This window comes from Gymnoscopelus braueri (genome assembly GCF_963280865.1).
Source record: "Gymnoscopelus braueri genome assembly, chromosome: 16".
Taxonomy (NCBI): domain Eukaryota; kingdom Metazoa; phylum Chordata; class Actinopteri; order Myctophiformes; family Myctophidae; genus Gymnoscopelus; species Gymnoscopelus braueri.
The window spans coordinates 41,728,958-41,747,566 of NC_137616.1; the positions used below are offsets into that span (position 1 = coordinate 41,728,958).

An 18,609-nucleotide genomic window follows, 5' to 3' on the forward strand; every position below is an offset into this window, starting at 1 on the left:
AATCCCATCAGGTCCGGCTGCCTTGTGGATGTTGACCCGTGTGAAGGCTGTACGCACTTCTCTCTCCGAGATGGTTAGAGGGTTCACCTCTGCTGGTGCTGCTGATGGCCCCGCTTGGCTGCCGCGGTTGGAGCTGATCTCAAACCGGCCGTAGAAAGTGTTCAGTTTGTTGGGGAGGCAGGCAGGCGGGTTCACCTCGCTTCTGGTTCTTGTTTTGCAGTCTGTCAAGGTGTGTACCGCCTGCCATGTGCTCCTGATGTCGCCATTGCTGAGTTTGTCTTGCATCTTTTTTGTGTAGGCCTTTTTCGCCTTCCTGATGGCGCTGTTTAGGGCCGCGCGCGTCGTGTTGCGCGTTTCCACGTCGCCAGATTTGAAACCAGCATCCCGTTCATGCAGATGTGCACGTACTCCGCTGTCCATCCATGGTTTCTGATTGGGATAGATCCGAACTGTCTTTTTTGGGACTATGTCATCTATGCACTTACTGATAAAGCCAGTGACTGAGTCTGAGAGTTCGTTGATGTTATTCCCAGCGGCGTTCTTAAACATCCCCCAGTCAGTCTGGTAGAAGCAGGATTGTAGCATAGCGTCTGTGTCCTCAGACCAGATTCGGATTTCCTTCTCAACGACCGGCTCCCTTTTTAGCCTCTGTTTGTAGGCAGGTAGCAGCTGGATGGCGTCGTGGTCAGAGCTTCCTAGCGGTGGGCGTCGGAGGGCTTTGTATCCATCCTTGAAGGGCGTGTAGCGGTGGTCAAGAATATTGTCACCACGGGTACTGCAGGCGACATGCTGGTGGAATTTGGGAAAGACCTTTTTTAAGTCTGTCCGGTTGAAGTCGCCTAGGCAGATGACTGCGCAGTCCGGGTGGCGATTTTCTTGTGCACTGATCGCCTGGTGTAATTCCCTCATAGCTGTGTCCTTATTAGCTCCAGGATGAATGTAAACAACGGCTACAATCACAATGCTGAAGTCGCGTGGTAGGTAGAAAGGACGGCAGGCTATGATTAAAAGTTCAAGGTCTGGTGAGCAGTGACTATCTAGGATTTTAACATCTTTGCACCAGTTGTTGTTGATCAAGGCACAAACTCCCCCCCCACGTTGCTTACCGCTCAGTACAGGGTCTCTGTCCTTCCTATACGCGGTGAAGCCAGGAGGAGTGATGGAAGAATCAGATGCTAACTCCGTTAGCCACGTCTCTGTTAGCACCACAATGGACGTGTTCCTTGTCTCACTGTTATACTTTACGCGCGCTAGTAAGTCGTCCATAGTGGTCACAGTTCTTGATTCACACAGAGATCTAACGTTCGCTAGCAGGATTGAAGGCAGTGCAGGTTTATATCCACGTTTTGTTGTTCTTACGAGGAGACCTGCTCTTGTCCCTCGTCGCCCAGGTCTTTTCCGTCGCCTCGGGTAACTTTTTGTTCCAGCCGGAACAAAGGGAACCCCTCCCCCCACCCAGCCGAGTGGAAGGTTTTCGGCAAAAAGGTCCGGAATTCTGTGTGTAATCGCTGTGCTGATGTCCATAAGTGCTTGTCTGTCATAACTCCTTAGACACGCGACGGTGTAGGGAAAAAAGAGAAGGCTAAAAAATACTAAAAAGATGGAAAAACGTTGCGATGTTACGGAGCGCGTACGGATGCGGCCGTCCTTCATGGCGCTCCCAGGTCCCATATCCACGTTTTGTTGTTCTTACGAGGAGACCTGCTCTTGTCCCTCGTCGCCCAGGTCTTTTCCGTCGCCTCGGAGCCGAGTGGAAGGTTTTCGGCAAAAAGGTCCGGAATTCTGTGTGTAATCGCTGTGCTGATGTCCATAAGTGCTTGTCTGTCATAACTCCTTAGACACGCGACGGTGTAGGGAAAAAAGAGAAGGCTAAAAAATACTAAAAAGATGGAAAAACGTTGCGATGTTACGGAGCTCGTACGGATGCGGCCGTCCTTCATGGCGCTCCCAGGTCCCAGGTGGGCAGCCAGCGGAGCCCACATGGTGGTTGATAAACTCACCCTTTTGGGTTTAACCTTCCATTTGCCTCTTCCTTGCTGTGTGCCTGGGTCACACACACACACACACACACACACACACACACACACACACACACACACTCACGCACACACCACTCTCTGCTGTAACTGTTGCCCACGAGACAAGGATGGCATCTATGTTCTTTAATCCTGATTCAAATCATGACGACCTGAAAAAATTTAAAAATATCTTGTGAATATTACACTGATGATCAGTTTAGTAAAGCTGTACATGTAAAAGGCCCTAATACCTTTTCTTTTTTGCACCTAAATATTTGCGGTATACCCAAAAATTATGATCAATTGACAGAATACGCCTTCTTGTATAATACCCATCCTTAATTTCTCATTTTCAGTAATGGCCTTTTCAGAAACGTTGCTTCATGATAACATTACGTGTCTCTCTCTATATCCTTTGGAAAATTATAATGCTATTCATTCTTGTAGATAGAACTCAACAGGGGGTGGTGTTTCTCTTTATGTTTCAAATCTGTTTCATTTCAAGGGAAAAAAGGAGCTAAGTCAATTCTTTGATAATACCTCAGTTGAATCAGTGTTTGTGGAAATTCCATCTTGTTTACCCTTTGATGGTGAAAGCATCATAATTGGGTGTATTTACAGACACCCGAGTCGGATCTTTACATTTTTAATGATGCCCTCTTGAAATGATTTGTAAGGAACGTAAAAAGTGTGTATTATTAGGTGATTGATTGCAATGTTAATCTTCTCAACAGTAACCAGTCTTCTACTGTATATTTTCTTATTGTTCTTTATTCTACTGATTTTTATCCCTCAATCCACACACCCACTAGAATAACTAGTTCATCAGCCACACTTATTGACAATATCTTAATCAACTCCTTGCACCTTGAAATGACTTCTGGTCTATTGTTAAACGATATTTCAGATCATCTCCCTGTTTTCCAATTAATTCACACTAAAGAAAATACGCCTAGAAATAACTCTGTACAAGAGAAAATCAGTTATCGTAAATTTTCCAAAAGGAATGTTGAGTTCTTCATATCTTCTATTAAGGTTGTTTCATGGGATGCCGTTTTAAGTCTGCAAGATATGGAGAAAGCTTACCAGTCATTTTTAGTGCTCATTCATTCTGTTTTTGATAACTGCTTCCCAATGATTACCTAAAAAAAAGAACAAATATATTTTAAAGCAAACCCTTGGTTTACTTCAGAATTAAGAAAATGTTCTCTTCTAAAAAATAAACTATATAAAAAATCCCACTCCATTCAATGTGGAAACTTTTAAGAAATGCAAAAATAAATGTACTCAATCATTAAGGAATGCAAAAAAGAAATATTTCACAGACAAATTCAATCAAGCATCAAATGACATCAAGACAGACAGACAGACAGACAGACAGACAGACAGACAGACAGACACCTGTGTACCTGCTGTGTACACAACTTTGAGTTCATTCAGTTTGTTTGTCTCCTTTGTGGATCTTGTCCTTAGGCTCCACACCCTGCAGAGGGAGGAGGGACTCCCCCCGCTGGTAGGAGGCTATATAACACACACACCTGCTGATCACTCTGCACCTGCTGAACACTCTGCACCTGCTGATCACTCTGCACCTGTCCCAAGGTAAGATTTACTCTGCTATCCTCCACTCTTAAGACCTTTTGCAAAATGCCTTCTAAATCTGTTGTTCTCACACTTAAGATGTTTTTTTTTTTAAATCTAAAATAGCAGATGTACAAGCTTATATCTGCTATTTGTGAATAGCCAAAGCTAAAATCTAAAATCACACAAATGCTTTCCCGGTTTTAATGTTTACTGTTGACAGCAGATTTTGATGTAGTTTTTAGTGATTAGTCTTTTGAATAAAATTCCATTTAGTTTTTGTCATATTTTAGTCATCTGAAATGTCCAACTACATTGGAACCTCAACTCAAACTTAGGTTTTTTTCCCCGTCTGACTTGATTATTTTAATCAATGATGGACAAAACAACTATCTCCATATTAATAGTCAAAAACCTCCAAACTCCACTTGAGCTGTATTAGGGTAAAGTGATGATAATATAAGGACACATTCAAGTACATGTATCTATTATTATTATTATTATTATTACATTTATAATCTCTTATCTCTTATATCTTATCTATATTCAGGTTTATAATCATCATGACTTCACTTCTTGTCTTCATACTCCTGTCTCTGACTGGAACCATCTATGCACAGCGTATGGTACGAACACGCGCTCGCACACACGCACATGCACACGCACATGATACGCAGTATCAGCACTTTCATCAGTGATGTGTAAATTAATGTTGTTTGTTTGTTTGTTTGTTTACACATGATATTTTCTATGAAAATGTTGGATTATGTAGAATGTGTGTGTGTGTGTGTGTGTGTGTGTGTGTGTGTGTGTGTGTGTGTGTGTGTGTGTGTGTGTGTGTGTGTGTGTGTGTGTGTGTGTGTGTGTGTTGTTTTGCAGGATCCAGCTACTATAGACAAAGAGGTTGATGCTGGTGAGTCTAAACATCATAACTTATACTGTATGCTCTTTATAATATATCATGATATATTATCATGTTATATCATAACATCACCATGTTATAGCGTGTTATAAACATCATAACATCACCATGTTATAACATGTTATAAACATCATAACATCAGCATATTCAGATGCTCTTCATACTGTAATACATCATGTTATATTTATAACTGCGTCTGTGTGTTTATATGAATCCAGATGACATCATCACTGAAGATCTGGGTGAAGATCTGGGATCTGTGGGTGATATTATTCAGACAGCAAACATATAATAAATAAATCAGTGCAATTGAACACCCTTTACGTGTGTGTGTGGGTTTTACAAATATTGAAACAATGAAAAGTATTAAAAAGCGCTTCTGACTAATCCTCCTAACTCCATTGGATCCTCAAACTGTCGTTTAAACCTCCTAACTCAAACGTAGTTTTTTTCCCCCGTCTGACTTGATTATTTTAATCAATGATGGACAAAACAACTATCTCCATATTAATGGTCAAAAACCTCCACTTGAGCTGTATTAGGGTAAAGTGACGAATATCAATTATCTAACAATGTATAAAGTCACTACTGACTTTGATGAGGCAGTGTTGTGTTCATTTTCATTTCCTGATAAGTTAATATATTGGACATAGCCCGACAGCAGAGATATGTATTTAATACATTATGTACAAATATGACATTTTTACAGTCTAAGCCTAGAACGAATGCAGTGAGGAATACGATGATGTACGTGGCGATGACGTTTTGGAACTCTCTAACCTATAGGGGTCTTCAAAAGGGGGTCCGGGACCCCTAGGGGCTCCTCAGAGTTACTACAGGGGGGGGCCGCTAAATCTTTGTATGATAAGAACCCTTTTATTACATTAACCACTTGATTCTGAAGGAACCATTCACCAAAAATAGCTGTCCACATTTCTTTACAGATTTCTTAATAGATTTGGTGTAGAGGGAAAGTTTTACCCTCAAGTATTGAGGGTTTAAGTGGTTAAAGTGGTTGAAAATACACATTAACATGAGACATATTTAATCTGTGGTACTTTTTATGTAAATAAATGATGTCCGCGACCCACAAACCGGTGCCGACCCACTGTTTGGGTAACAGATCTACAAGCTCACAATGCGTAGCAGCGCGAGGCGTTGTGAGCTTGTAGATTTGCAATTTTTGGCAAATGTTTGCCCTCAGAATAGGGATGCTGGGGTTCAAGTGGTTGATTTAAAAGAAGAATAAATTGTTCCTATCTCACTAAGATGTGTGTGTGTGTGTGTGTGTGTGTGTGTGTGTGTGTGTGTGTGTGTGTGTGTGTGTGTGTGTGTGTGTGTGTGTGTGTGTGTGTGTGTGTGTGTGTGTGTGTGTGTGTGTGTGTTGTTTTGCAGGATATAGCTACAAGACACATGAAAGAGGATGTTACTGGTGAGTCTAAACATCATAACTTATACTGTAAGATCTCTTATAATATATCATGATATAAAATCATGTTATATCATAACATCACCACGTTATAACGTGTTATAAACATCATAACATCAACATGTCAGATGCTGTTCGTAATACATCACATTATATTTATAACTTTCTTCTGTGTGTTTCTATCATTATATTTATAACTGTGTCTGTGTGTTTCTATCATTATATTTATAACTGTGTCTGTGTGTTTCTATCATTATATTTATAACTGTGTCTGTGTGTTTCTATCATTATATTTATCTGTGTGTTTCTATGAATCCAGGTGAAGATCCGGATGTGGGTGATATTATTGAGAAAGCAAACACCAACCTGGGTGAGTGAGCCTAGAGGAGCCAACATGGCTGCCTGAAAGAGAGTTAACAGCCGTAGCAATGAAATCCATGTCCTATAATACAAATGTATCATTGTGTGTATATCATATGTGTTGGCATGTGCGTGTGCGTGTGCGTGTGCGTGTGCGTGTGCGTGTGCGTGTGCGTGTGCGTTTGCGTGTGTGTAGGTCGTGCCAGAGGTGCCAGAGGTGGCCCTCACCTCATGTTTGGTGACATCGCCATGCCATCCGGGAGGAATGCATCTCCGTGCACAAAGAAAGGATGTCTGTGGCCCAGAAACAAAAAGGGCGAAGTTACAATCCCTGTGACCATCTCTAAATCATACAGTACGTTCTGATTGGTTGGTTGGTTGGTTGGTTGGTTGATTGATTGATTGATTGATTGATTGATTGATTGAATTCTTCATAACAAGATTATTAAAAGGATCCCTGGCTAATAACCCTTATATGCCTTAATACATTATAATTACCCTCTATAACAAAAATGTATAACGCCTTAAATACATTGCTTATTATAGAAATAATTCATCTTTTACTCAAACGGGACAACGGCCGTCGCAAGTTGATGATGTCTTTTGTCCATGTGTGGTCCAGCCCTTTGGAATGTATGGAATGCATGTGAAAATAAAAAAACAACTTAATACTTCCTACGGTTAATATGAGCATCATTCAAGATTGAATGCATAGGACCACAATGGAAACAGGTCCCCAGGTCTTGTTTGTGTTAGGGTTAGGGTTATCTTTTTAGCCTAAATGTTTTACTGTACCGCCATGCTGTTTGCATTTCTGACTAATAAAGTATTCAATCCATCAAAACAAAAAACTAAAATAATAATAAAAAAAGAGTGACTGAACTAAGTGGTTGAGTTTTTCTCCCTCTGTAGGCCCTAAGGAGCGTAAAACCATCATCAACGCGTTGGTCGCCTTCCAAAAATCAACATGCATCCGTTTTGTGTGGAGGAAAAATCACCGAGACTATGTGGAGATATACTCTGGGAAAGGGTTAGTAAACACACACACACGCACACGCGCGCGCACACACACACACACACACACACACACACACACACACACACACACACACACGCACACACACATATTGATAGTAGATTGTTTTACTGATGCTAGGTTCTTGGTTAGCCCCTTTCTGAACCCTTTATACCTTTTTTGTATTTGGGATGATGACGCTATCCAGGGTTCCTTGAAAGTCAATGGCTTCTCTCATTCACCCACTGGTACCACTCTCTGGTCTGTGATGCTGTCAGCATCCCAACTATACAAAGAAGTATACAGGGTTCCAAAAGGGGCTAGGTTCTTAGTTTACCTGTGATCCTATAGTTTACTGAGACACGACACTGTCTCTCTGCATTCTATGTATGTGTTTACCTTGTTTATTGTAAGTCACTCTGGATAAGAGCATCTAATGAATGCCTACATCGTAATGTTGTAATAATGTAACATTGTAATAATGTAACATTATAAACTGTAGGTGCTGGTCGTACATTGTAACATTGTAAATACGTGACATTGTAATAACGTAAAATTGTAACATAATAAGCTGTAGGTGCTGGTCGTACATTGTAATACTGTAACATTGTAACATAATAAACTCTAGGTGCTGGTCGTACAATGTAACATTGTAATAATGTAACATTGTAACATTATAAACTGTAGGTGCTGGTCCATGGTCGGGCGTCAGGGAGGCCGTCAGCAGATTTCTCTACAGAGAAGGGGGTGTATCTATAAGGGCACCATCCAACATGAGCTTCTCCACGCTCTGGGCTTCCATCACGAACAGAACCGCTCCGATAGAGACAAGTACATCACAGTCGTCCCCCGGAACATTCTATCAGGTAACCAGGCAGTGTTGACGGATGGGAAATCTTAAATTATCATACCGGAGAATTAAAAGTATGACATTTGAAAGAAAACTATGGTACACAGCCAAAAAAATATATCACAGGTGTAAATATGTAATTTCACCCAAAAAAATAGCGTATTTATTGTAAGAAACAACCTTGTTTGAGACTCCTACGTGGCAAAAACGCATCTCATATGGTGTGGAATCAGGCAACTTCCTGGACACAAATAAAAGCCTTGAACTGGACTGGAAAGACGAGACCGGTGTTTTTAATGCCACCAAGTACAGATACATGGTCAGATTTACTGATTTAATTACTTATTTTGAAAAGCCAAACCAGATCCTGAATCAGCAGCCAGGGAATCTAGTAAATTCACAATCTTTTTTGTGATATGGCGAAATTTACGTATATTTGGGCCTTTTTTTAATTATTGATCGTACATCGTAAAGTGGGTAAAAAGATTGTATATAATTATCATACATCTGGTAACAGTGTAACCAGGGCTGGAAATTGTGTCAGTTTTGGTCACCTGAGATTCAACCCGATTCAAAAAATATCATCTATATCAGTGGTGCTCAAACTTTTTCATGTCAAGGACCCCCAAAATTGATATGTACCCCCTCATCTCAAAATATGTTGTTCCAGGGAACCCCCAGAGGCAAAGATTTTTTTTTTCACAATTTTTCAAAAATGTTTTTTGAATAGCCAAAGTATGAAATGGCACAGATGCTTTCCCGGATTGAATGGGTAAATTTGTGCGACCAAAACAATATAATTGGGAGCATTTATGCGACTGCAAATAATTGCTGTGGTGCAACTAAAACGGTATGTCGAGTTAGTGAACCCAAACCAGTGCTCCTCGCCATCCAGAAAAAAACACATATTGAATTGTAAATGAAAACCACAAAAGGTTTTGCCCACGATGGGGATGTCAGTGTTAATGTGGATAAAAATCTATTATATACTTTGTATAATATGTGATCATCTGATTGGTTCGTTTGTAATGTGATGATATGTGCTCTGTTGTCTGATTGGTTCTGGTGGTATGTGCTCTGTCTTCTTATTGGTCGACTCTGCTTCTCTTACAGGACAGGAGCACAACTTCAAGAAGACGAATACCAACAACTTAGGCACTCCTTACGACTTCACCTCTGTTATGCAGTATGGCAGGTTAGTGTGTGTGTGTGTGTGTGTGTGTGTGTGTGTGTGTGTGTGTGTGTGTGTGTGTGTGTGTGTGTGTGTGTGTGTGTGTGTGTGTGTGCGTGTGCGTGCGTGTGTGTGTTCGGGGCAGTGTGGAAAAAGTACTCACATTTCTTACTTAAGTAAAGGTATTGTATCAATACTGCAATGTAGAAATACTCTGTTACAAGAGAAAGTCCGGAATTCAAAATTCACTTGAGTAAAAGTACAAAAGTATTGGTATCAAAATGTACTTCAAAGTACCAAAAGTAGAAAGTACTTATTATGCAGAATGTCCCCATTTCACCAGTTTTCAAATGTATAAAAGATCTTTTGAAAATAGCAGATCTACAAGCTCACAATGTGTCGCATCGCGCCGCATTGTGAGCTTTTAGATCTGCTATTTTCAAATGGCTGAAATGCACAGGCTATAGTGCTCTAGTTTATATGTTTTGACTTTTACAGGGGCCAGTTTTGAATTGCAGCCACCTGTAGGTACCCTTTTAGTTTTAGGTTTTGAAGGAGAGTAGGGTTTTACACTCCTTCACAGCTTTTGGTAAGGCATTCCACATTTTTGTGGCATAGCAGGAGAACGAATTCAACCCCTTGTTTGTGCCAAATCTGGGTTGGACGTGATTAGTGGCGCTACCTCTGGTGTTGGGGACTTCATTGTTTGTGTGTGTGTGTGTGTGTGTGTGTGTGTGTGTGTGTGTGTGTGTGTGTGTGTGTGTGTGTGTGTGTGTGTGTGTGTGTGTGTGTGTGTGTGTGTGTGTGTGTGTGCACGCGTGCTCAAAAGGAGCTTCGTAGATCTGCAATATTTTGGCTATTTGTTTGGAAGCCGTTCTAAAATTGTGTTTTCTAGTAATATAAACGTGTGTGTGTGTGTGTGTGTGTGTGTGTGTGTGTGTGTGTGTGTGCACACGGTCACATTGTAATTTGTGGAGACCTAAATGCCAGAACAGGACAAGGGCCTGACACCCTCAACACACAGGGAAACAAACACTTACCAGGAGGGGGACACATCAGCTCCCCAACATGTCCCCCGTGATACAATCACGACAAAACAACAAACAAACATGGGTCACAACTGCTACAGCTCTGTCGCTCACTGGGTCTGTACATCGTTAACGGTAGACTCCGAGGGGGCTCCTTCGGTAGATATACATACAGCTCATCCCAGGGAAACAGCACGGTAGATTACTTTATCACGGACATAAACCTGGCATCGCTCAGAGCTTTCACAGTCAGCCCGCAAACACCCCTGTCAGACCACAACAGAACCACAGCCTATCTAAACAGATCAACACACAGACACAAAGAACAAACGCCAAACAAACTACATACTATAAAAAAACGTTACAAATGGAATGAACACAGCGCAGAAGCTTTCCAAAATGCTATTAGGCAAAAACAAGTCCAATCACAACTGGATCAGTTCCTAGAAAAAACCTTTGAAGAAAACAGTGAAAGTGTAAACAGGGCAGTAGAAGGCCTCAATCATATATTTGAACTAACAGCCTCACTAGCAAACCTAAAAGTATCAAACAGGAAAGCCAGAAAAAATGTTGAGAATGACAAATGGTACGATAATGACTGCAATAATCTCAGGAAAAAATTAAGGAAACTATCAAACCAAAAACACAGAGACCCAGACAACCACAACACACGTCTCCAATATGGGGAAACACTAAAACAATACAAGAAAACAGTAAGAGAAAAAAGAGATCAACATGTTAGAAACCAACTGCAAGATATCGAGGATTCCATACAGACAAACAGCTTCTGGGAAAACTGGAACAGACTTAATAAGCTAAAACAGGACGAACTACCCATCCAAAATGGAGATATATGGGTGAACCATTTTTCTAGCCTCTTTGGCCCAATCGAGAAGAACAAAGAGCAAAAACAAATAAAAGATAAACTACAAAACCTAGAGTCAGCCGTAAAAGACTACCAGAATCCACTAGATTCCCAAATCAACCTAAAAGAACTACAAGACAAAATAAAAACACTTAAAACCAAGAAGGCCTGCGGGGCAGACGGTATTCTAAATGAAATGATCAAATTCACCGACCTCAAATTCCAAATAGCCATACTAAAACTCCTAAATATCGTGCTCAGATCTGGGATCTTCCCCAGCACATGGAATCAAGGGCTGATAACGCCACTCCACAAAAGTGGAGACAAATATGACCCAAATAACTACCGCGGGATCTGTGTAAACAGCAACCTCGGAAAGATCCTCTGCATGATCCTCAACCACAGAATTCTAAACTTCCTCACAGAAAGCAATGTCCTGAGCAAATCACAAATTGGCTTTCTACCAAAATATCGCACAACAGACCACATTTACACTCTAAACACCCTAATTGACAACCAATTAAACAAAAACAAAAGCAAATTATTCTCCTGCTTTGTCGACTTCAAAAAAGCATTCGATTCAATTTGGCATGAGGGTCTGATGTACAAACTGTTTGAGAGTGGCATTGGGGGGAAAACCTATGACATCATAAAATCAATGTACACTAACAACAAATGTGCAGTTAAAATAGGCGAAAAGCACACAGACTTTTTCCCCCAAAGCCGAGGAGTTAGACAGGGATGCAGCCTGAGTCCAACACTCTTCAACATATATATCAACGAATTAGCAAAAACGTTAGAACAGTCCACAGCTCCAGGCATCCCCTTGGCAAACACAGAAATCAAATGCTTACTTTTTGCAGATGACCTGCTGCTGCTGTCTCCAACCAAGGAAGGACTACAGCAGCAACTTGATCTCCTACACAAATTCTCCCAGACATGGGCCCTGACAGTGAACCTAACTAAAACTAAAATCATGATATTTCAAAAAAGATCCAGCCGCCAAAACCATCAATTTTTCCTAAATACAATCCCACTAGAACAAACAAAAAACTATACCTACCTTGGCCTAAACATCAGCAGCACAGGGAACTACAACCAAGCTGTAAAGGACCTAAGAGACAAGGCAAGAAGGGCATTCTATGCTATCAAAAATATCAAAATAGACATCCCAATTAAAACCTGGCTTAAAATACTGGACTCTGTGATAGAACCAATTTCCCTCTATGGTTGTGAGATCTGGGGACCATTAGCAAACCATGACCTTGAAAAATGGGATAAACACCAAACCGAGACCCTACACACAGAATTCTGCAAATCCATTCTCCGTACCCAGCGAAAAACACCAAATAATGCATGCAGGGCAGAATTAGGACGATACCCACTAATTATCAAAATAAAAAAGAGAGCACTTAAGTTCTACAACCACCTAAAAGAAAGCGACCTAGATGCACTCCATAACAAGGCACTCACACACAGCGAAACCCTAGAGAGATGTCCAGCTGGCCCTGGAACTCCGGGCACAAACACAAACAGAGCCACGAGATAGAAAACCCATTGGACTAAACCAAATTATAAAACAGCAAAAGGAAAACTACCTGACACACTGGAAAGAAGCAACACAAAAGCAGAGTAAACTAGAATGCTATCTGGCCCTAAACAGAGAATACGCAGTGGCAGAATACCTGAGCACCGTGACTGACCCAAAACAAAGAAAAATCTTAACTAGGTACAGACTCAGTGAGCACAGTCTTGCGATCGAGAAAGGTCGTCACAGGCAGAACTGTATCCCGAGAGAAGACAGACTATGCACCCACTGCACACAAAATGAAGTGGAAACCGAGCTAAACTTCCTAACCGTCTGTCCATTGTACCAAGACATCAGAGACACATACTTCCCACAGATTACAACCACACACGGAGATTTTGAAAACATGACCAATGACAAAAAACTCCCATATCTGCTGGGCGAAGTACAACAATGTGCAAACACAGCAGCAAGATTCGTGAGTTGCTGTGATAGGAAAAGGATATCAAACGGAACACAACCACCCTAAAGACTAATCATTGGGTATATTCCGGCACTATACCTGCACCAGAGTCCTGCACGGGTCCAATTTTGAGAACCCGCGCCCGCCCCGCCCGTCAATACTCAGATCCGTAGACCGACCCGTCACCCGTGATAATTTCAAAATACGAACCAGACCCGCCCCGCCCGTCAAATAAACGACCCGTTGTCCGCCCGTTTACCCGTGTAAAATGTAAATCCTATTGAAAAGTGTGTTGAAAAAGATAGCAGCCTTCAACAACAGTGCTACATTCAGTGGTCAGGTTTGTACAGAAAGCAAGTGAAGACGGAGGAGCGAGCTTAAGCCTCGCGCGAACGCGCATCTACGCAGCAAACATGTGTCGTTGTTTATGTCATCAGATACTTTTAATTTGAAGGTTTAACAGGATGTTCAATGTGTTTTTGTGAGTTAAGATAACTGTCCAGCATGCTCCATGCGGTTGTGCTGTTAAGTTATACAAGTTACGTTGTTTGGGCGGAAACAGTGCTCTCTGATTTTCACAATAAAATGATACCCGCCCGCGATTAGTTCAGTACCGCCCGTCCCCGTACCCGTGATCTTATAAAAGTAACATTTTCACCCGTTTTCATCCGTCAAACGCGGGTACCCGTCGGGTATCCGCGGGTACCCGGCCCGTTGCAGGACTCTGACCTGCACCCAGTGATCTTGGTACATAGAAATTGATCTATTGAAGATTCTGACTTTCAAATGTACATATTTTTTGTTTTGATTGTATTGCTGTATTGTTGTATTATGCTTTCTGCTTTGGCAATGTAAACGTATGTTTTCTCATGCCAATAAAGCCCTTTGAATTGAATTGAATTGAATTGAAATTGTGTGTGTGTGTGTGTGTGTGTGTGTGTGTGTGTGTGTGTGTGTGTGTGTGTGTGTGTGTGTGTGTGTGTGTGTGTGTGTGTGTGTGTGTGTGTGTCAGATATGCATTTTCCAAACAGAAGGGTAAGCTCCCCACCATGATTCGTAAAAGAAACTCCAGCAAGCCAGTAGGGGGCGCCAAAGAAATGAACACCAACGACATCGCCCGTGTCAACAGGCTCTACTGCAGTGAGTCAAATGGGCCACCAGGGGGTGCCAAAGGAAAAGGAGAGGAAAATGACATAAATTAAAAACATACTGGCCCTCATTTATCAATGGAACGTACAAACCAGCTTAAATTTGAGCCCAGGAATAGGCTCTATGTACAGCAGCCATATTGGTAAGAAATTGGGCCTCTTTCTTACTTCATTCACAGGTGTTACCAATGATACTAATTAAGGCTCTGTTCCATTCCGGTCAAACAGAGTCATGGTGTTGATATTGTGCATGTTGGCTCACTGGAAACACTTGAGGGGGTTCCAAATGGCCCCTTGCGGGTGTGTAACTCTGAAGTATCATTTATAGTCGGACGTAAGGAGACATAACGAGTGCCGACGCTCCTTACGTTGTTGGTTTTGTCTCCCCCTCCGTCACCTGCGGCTCCAGTATTTCCTTCCTTGTGATCAACATTCACCGACGTGTACGTTGCCTGTAGTACCCTTGGCGCCCGTTGGCAGTATAAGGAAAAAGGTTTTCCTTGGGCCCTTTTTCTCCAAAAAAAGACCCACGTTGGTGGAAGTCCTTGAGTAAATGTACTTAATTACTTAGACCAATACCCGACCCGTCGATCCACGGTCTGTGACAAAATGAACCCAGCCATTCCCTAAACACACACACACAAATAATATAGCACAGTGCAATAGGGGTCGAAACTCACGTTTTGTAGACAACCATTGTTTTTGTCAAGTTTGTGGACTAGTTTGTGTCTTTTATTGCGTTATTTTGGCGAGATGCTACAATGCTAGCTTCAAGCGCTGTTGCCAGGTTTTGTGAGAGAAATAAGCAACCAGGTCTATGAAAACAAGCCCAAAAGAATCGACTAGGCCACATCACATGAAAATAGCAGATCTACAATATATATTTGAGAATCACTGGTTTAAATAATAATTGGCCCAAATAAGCAACTACACTTTAGAAACAAGCCCAAATAAAACCGCAACCACCAATAAAAAATTGCTTGTTTGTTTACAAGCAACTTTACAGAAAAATAAGCCCAAAGTCGCTTATAATAAGCGGACATGGCAACACTAAATAGCTCGCAACTGCTATAATGGCAGCTTTTACATGTTACTTTATGTAAGTTAAACAGATCAGGAAGATGCAGGACTCAGTTGTCAGGAACCAAACTCCATGTTTATTGTAGATCTCATCACAGCAGAGAGAGACTAGTGTCTCCCTCCAGGGCTTCCCCCATCACTCCCCAACACCAATGTCTTACACATATTTATACTGGCAGGATGGTACACAAGAGGTAACAACAGATGGTCATTCCTTACATGGGCTTTATTCTATAACTGACTCACCCAGAGTCAGTATGTTTGAAATAGGTTTGCATGAGTCGACTGTTTGTAAAGTAGTTTGTCAGGGAGAGGAGTTTAACAAGGAAGAACAGGTGATGATTGTTGCATCTACTAATACATTCAATTAATCAATACCACAATGACTGTTATATGAATTTTATCCACTACACTGCCATCTAGTGGATTAATAGGTGTACGACGCCTCAACATCATAATTCCAACGGATTTAACGTGAGCGACCTTGCATGTGTCCATAAAGAACGCAAGACATCCCTCACCCCCTGACGCACGTTAAAGACCCATCTAGGGACTTTGAACGGCCCTTGAGAGTGTACAAATAGAACCGGTTCCATTTGGTTCCATTTGTACACTCAGAGTTATGGGGGTCCATGCAATTAAAAGGTTTGAGAACCACTGTGCTACACTTAATGGAACAGAGCCTTCATTAGTATCATTGGTAACACCTGTGAAGGAAGTAAGAAGAGGCCCAATATCCTTCCAATATGGCTGCTGTGCATAGAGCCTATTAGCGTACGCCTACGTCCACGTGGGATTAATCAAATAGGTGTACCCTGTCAAGTATTGCGTGAGATTTGTCAGCTGTTGATAAATGTGGGGCAGTCTTGACCCAACTGTTTTTAGACACGAAGAAGCAGAATGCGGCCGAGAAGAGTAACTTCTCCAACATGTGAAGCTACCCCACCAATCATCTCTGTGGATTCACACACAGCTACACACACAGATACACACAGAGATACACAGCACACACACCTATCATATGTAGGAATGGCACATGCTATCAAGATGATGTCATCTAATGTGAACTTATGGTTGCCCATCAATGTGGTCTTGTCTGTAAGGTTAGTTTTTGTCACATTTTCTGATGCTGATCTGAGCAAGGCTGTGTCGTGGTTTCAGTTAAGGGCAAATATTTTCACCCCCATGAGAAATTAAACACACAAACACACCTGTGGCTGTCACAACCCTTGCAGTGAGTCTATTACATCACTTTTCTACTAGGGGACTACAAGTTCAGTCCGTGCAACAGTGGTTTTGTCACATGACGCTTATCATGTACAGTATAGTTTGTACTGAAGAGGATTCATGTTACATTTGTACTATTTACTTCATATTGTAATTGTGGTCGTAATTTATAAGGTGTTTCTTTTAGTTATATTGTTCATAGTATTGGTTCACTCTGCACATCTCTGTTTTAGTACAGCCTAATTTGCTTAACATTATAACATCCTTTCTGCTACCCATCCACATTTTGCCTGTGCCTTATAGAGCTAGATCCATGTAGTGGTTTGGTCGATATATCAGCCATTATTTGACTTCGGTATTCGCAATTAGCAATTATTTTGGGCATGTAATAATAGGCAAAAGTTTTAAAAAATAGACACTTATTTTAGTTAACAGCATTGGATCATGCAAAAATCTGCCATCGGCCTGGCTATCTAATTATTTTCCCTCCTTTTACTGGTTGATGCAGAATCTAAGGTGACTACAGTTACATCCAATGGAAAGCCCTGCGTCTTCCCCTTCCGGTTCGGAAGGAAGAAGTACTATGGCTGTACCACTTACGGCAGAAGGGATAGACGGTCCTGGTGCGCCACCACCTACAACTATAACCGCGACAAGAAATGGCGCTTCTGTTAAAGTACGTTTTGACCATGATACTAAGACTTTTTAAGGAATGCATCTGTGTCATTTTAAGATTTCTTTGGCTCTTCAAAAAATAGCAGATATACAAGCACAGAGTGCCTCGCTACGAGCTTGTAGATCTGTAGATCTTGTAGATTCACAGACACGTCCAATAAGAAAATTAAAAGAAATACGACTGCATTCGTAACAGCGCAAGTCTAGTCAACTATAAAGTTTCACTATATGTCAGAAGAACGCTGTCTGGGGAAGAAAAAATATATATATAAATATATGCATCTTCTTTTTTAATTCTAGCCATAAGTAAAGATATATCCCAAACAAAAACGTGGATCATGAATTAAATAATAATAATAATGGCTGAATGATTAAGCATCTAACTTTTAACATTGTAAACATGCTATATTATTTTTAATTGCTCAATTTTAATTGCTTGTACACTTGGAAATATCCCACCAATTTCATTATGACACATTGTCACATGTATTATTTATTAGTTTTATAGCTATACATTCTTGGAGTCAATATATAGGTTTAGATGCCTGTCAGATGGTCAGACAATGCTGCTCCGCATGTCTGCAATACTACAGTACTACTACTACTACTACTATTACTAATAGCCTAATAATAATGACAATGATAACAATAACAATAACAATTAATAAAAATTAATAATAATATGAATAATACAATATTAACAATAATGATAATAATAATACAAAATTTAATGTTTCTTACAATGTTGTTTTTTTCCCCCTCAGAAGTAAACTGAGACACTTGATTTCCTGCTTCCTGTCCTAACAACCAACCATGCTACTGACCAACCGACCATGCTGTCCTACTGAACAACCTACCATGCTGTCCTACTGAACAACCTACCATGCTGTCCTACTGAACAATTAGGCCAGTCAATCTAAGCCCAACCCAAAAGAAATTGCAATAGTAATGTGATATAGTTTTTATTGGTCCTAATACCCTCCTACATCATATATTAAAAGTTGTGCTTCATGGATTTAGGGGAACATACTTTTCAGGTTAAAAGGCAACATTTTGAGGTTTTAAAGCAGCTGTCTTGGTCAAATGGTGTTAGATATATGGAGGGCTTATGTGGAGTTATCCAACATATTTGGTGTCTATTCTTGGGTTTTATGGGTCAATCTTTCCAATAAAACACTTTTTGAGAGCATATTCTAATGTCTGATGCCTGTATTTGGGGTAACAGTACCCAAACACCCATTTGTTTGCC

At 41.0% G+C, this 18,609-nt stretch overlaps 1 protein-coding gene across 1 annotated transcript; it reads left to right on the forward strand.

Annotated features, from left to right (window-relative positions):
- Positions 1 to 1,923: 1,923 nt before the first annotated feature.
- LOC308102980 (hatching enzyme 1.2-like) lies at positions 1,924 to 18,443 on the forward strand (the record flags this gene model as incomplete). The annotated part of the gene is made up of 14 exons (XM_080452833.1): positions 1,924 to 1,958; positions 3,492 to 3,620; positions 4,150 to 4,225; positions 4,479 to 4,512; positions 4,740 to 4,780; positions 5,917 to 5,953; positions 6,270 to 6,320; positions 6,507 to 6,665; positions 7,223 to 7,340; positions 8,013 to 8,191; positions 9,289 to 9,370; positions 14,243 to 14,370; positions 17,194 to 17,361; positions 18,125 to 18,443. The coding sequence occupies 13 exons, from the start codon at positions 1,924 to 1,926 to the stop codon at positions 17,358 to 17,360; spliced, it is 1,236 nt and encodes a 411-aa protein (XP_080308959.1). The 3' UTR covers position 17,361; positions 18,125 to 18,443.
- Positions 18,444 to 18,609: the final 166 nt, after the last annotated feature.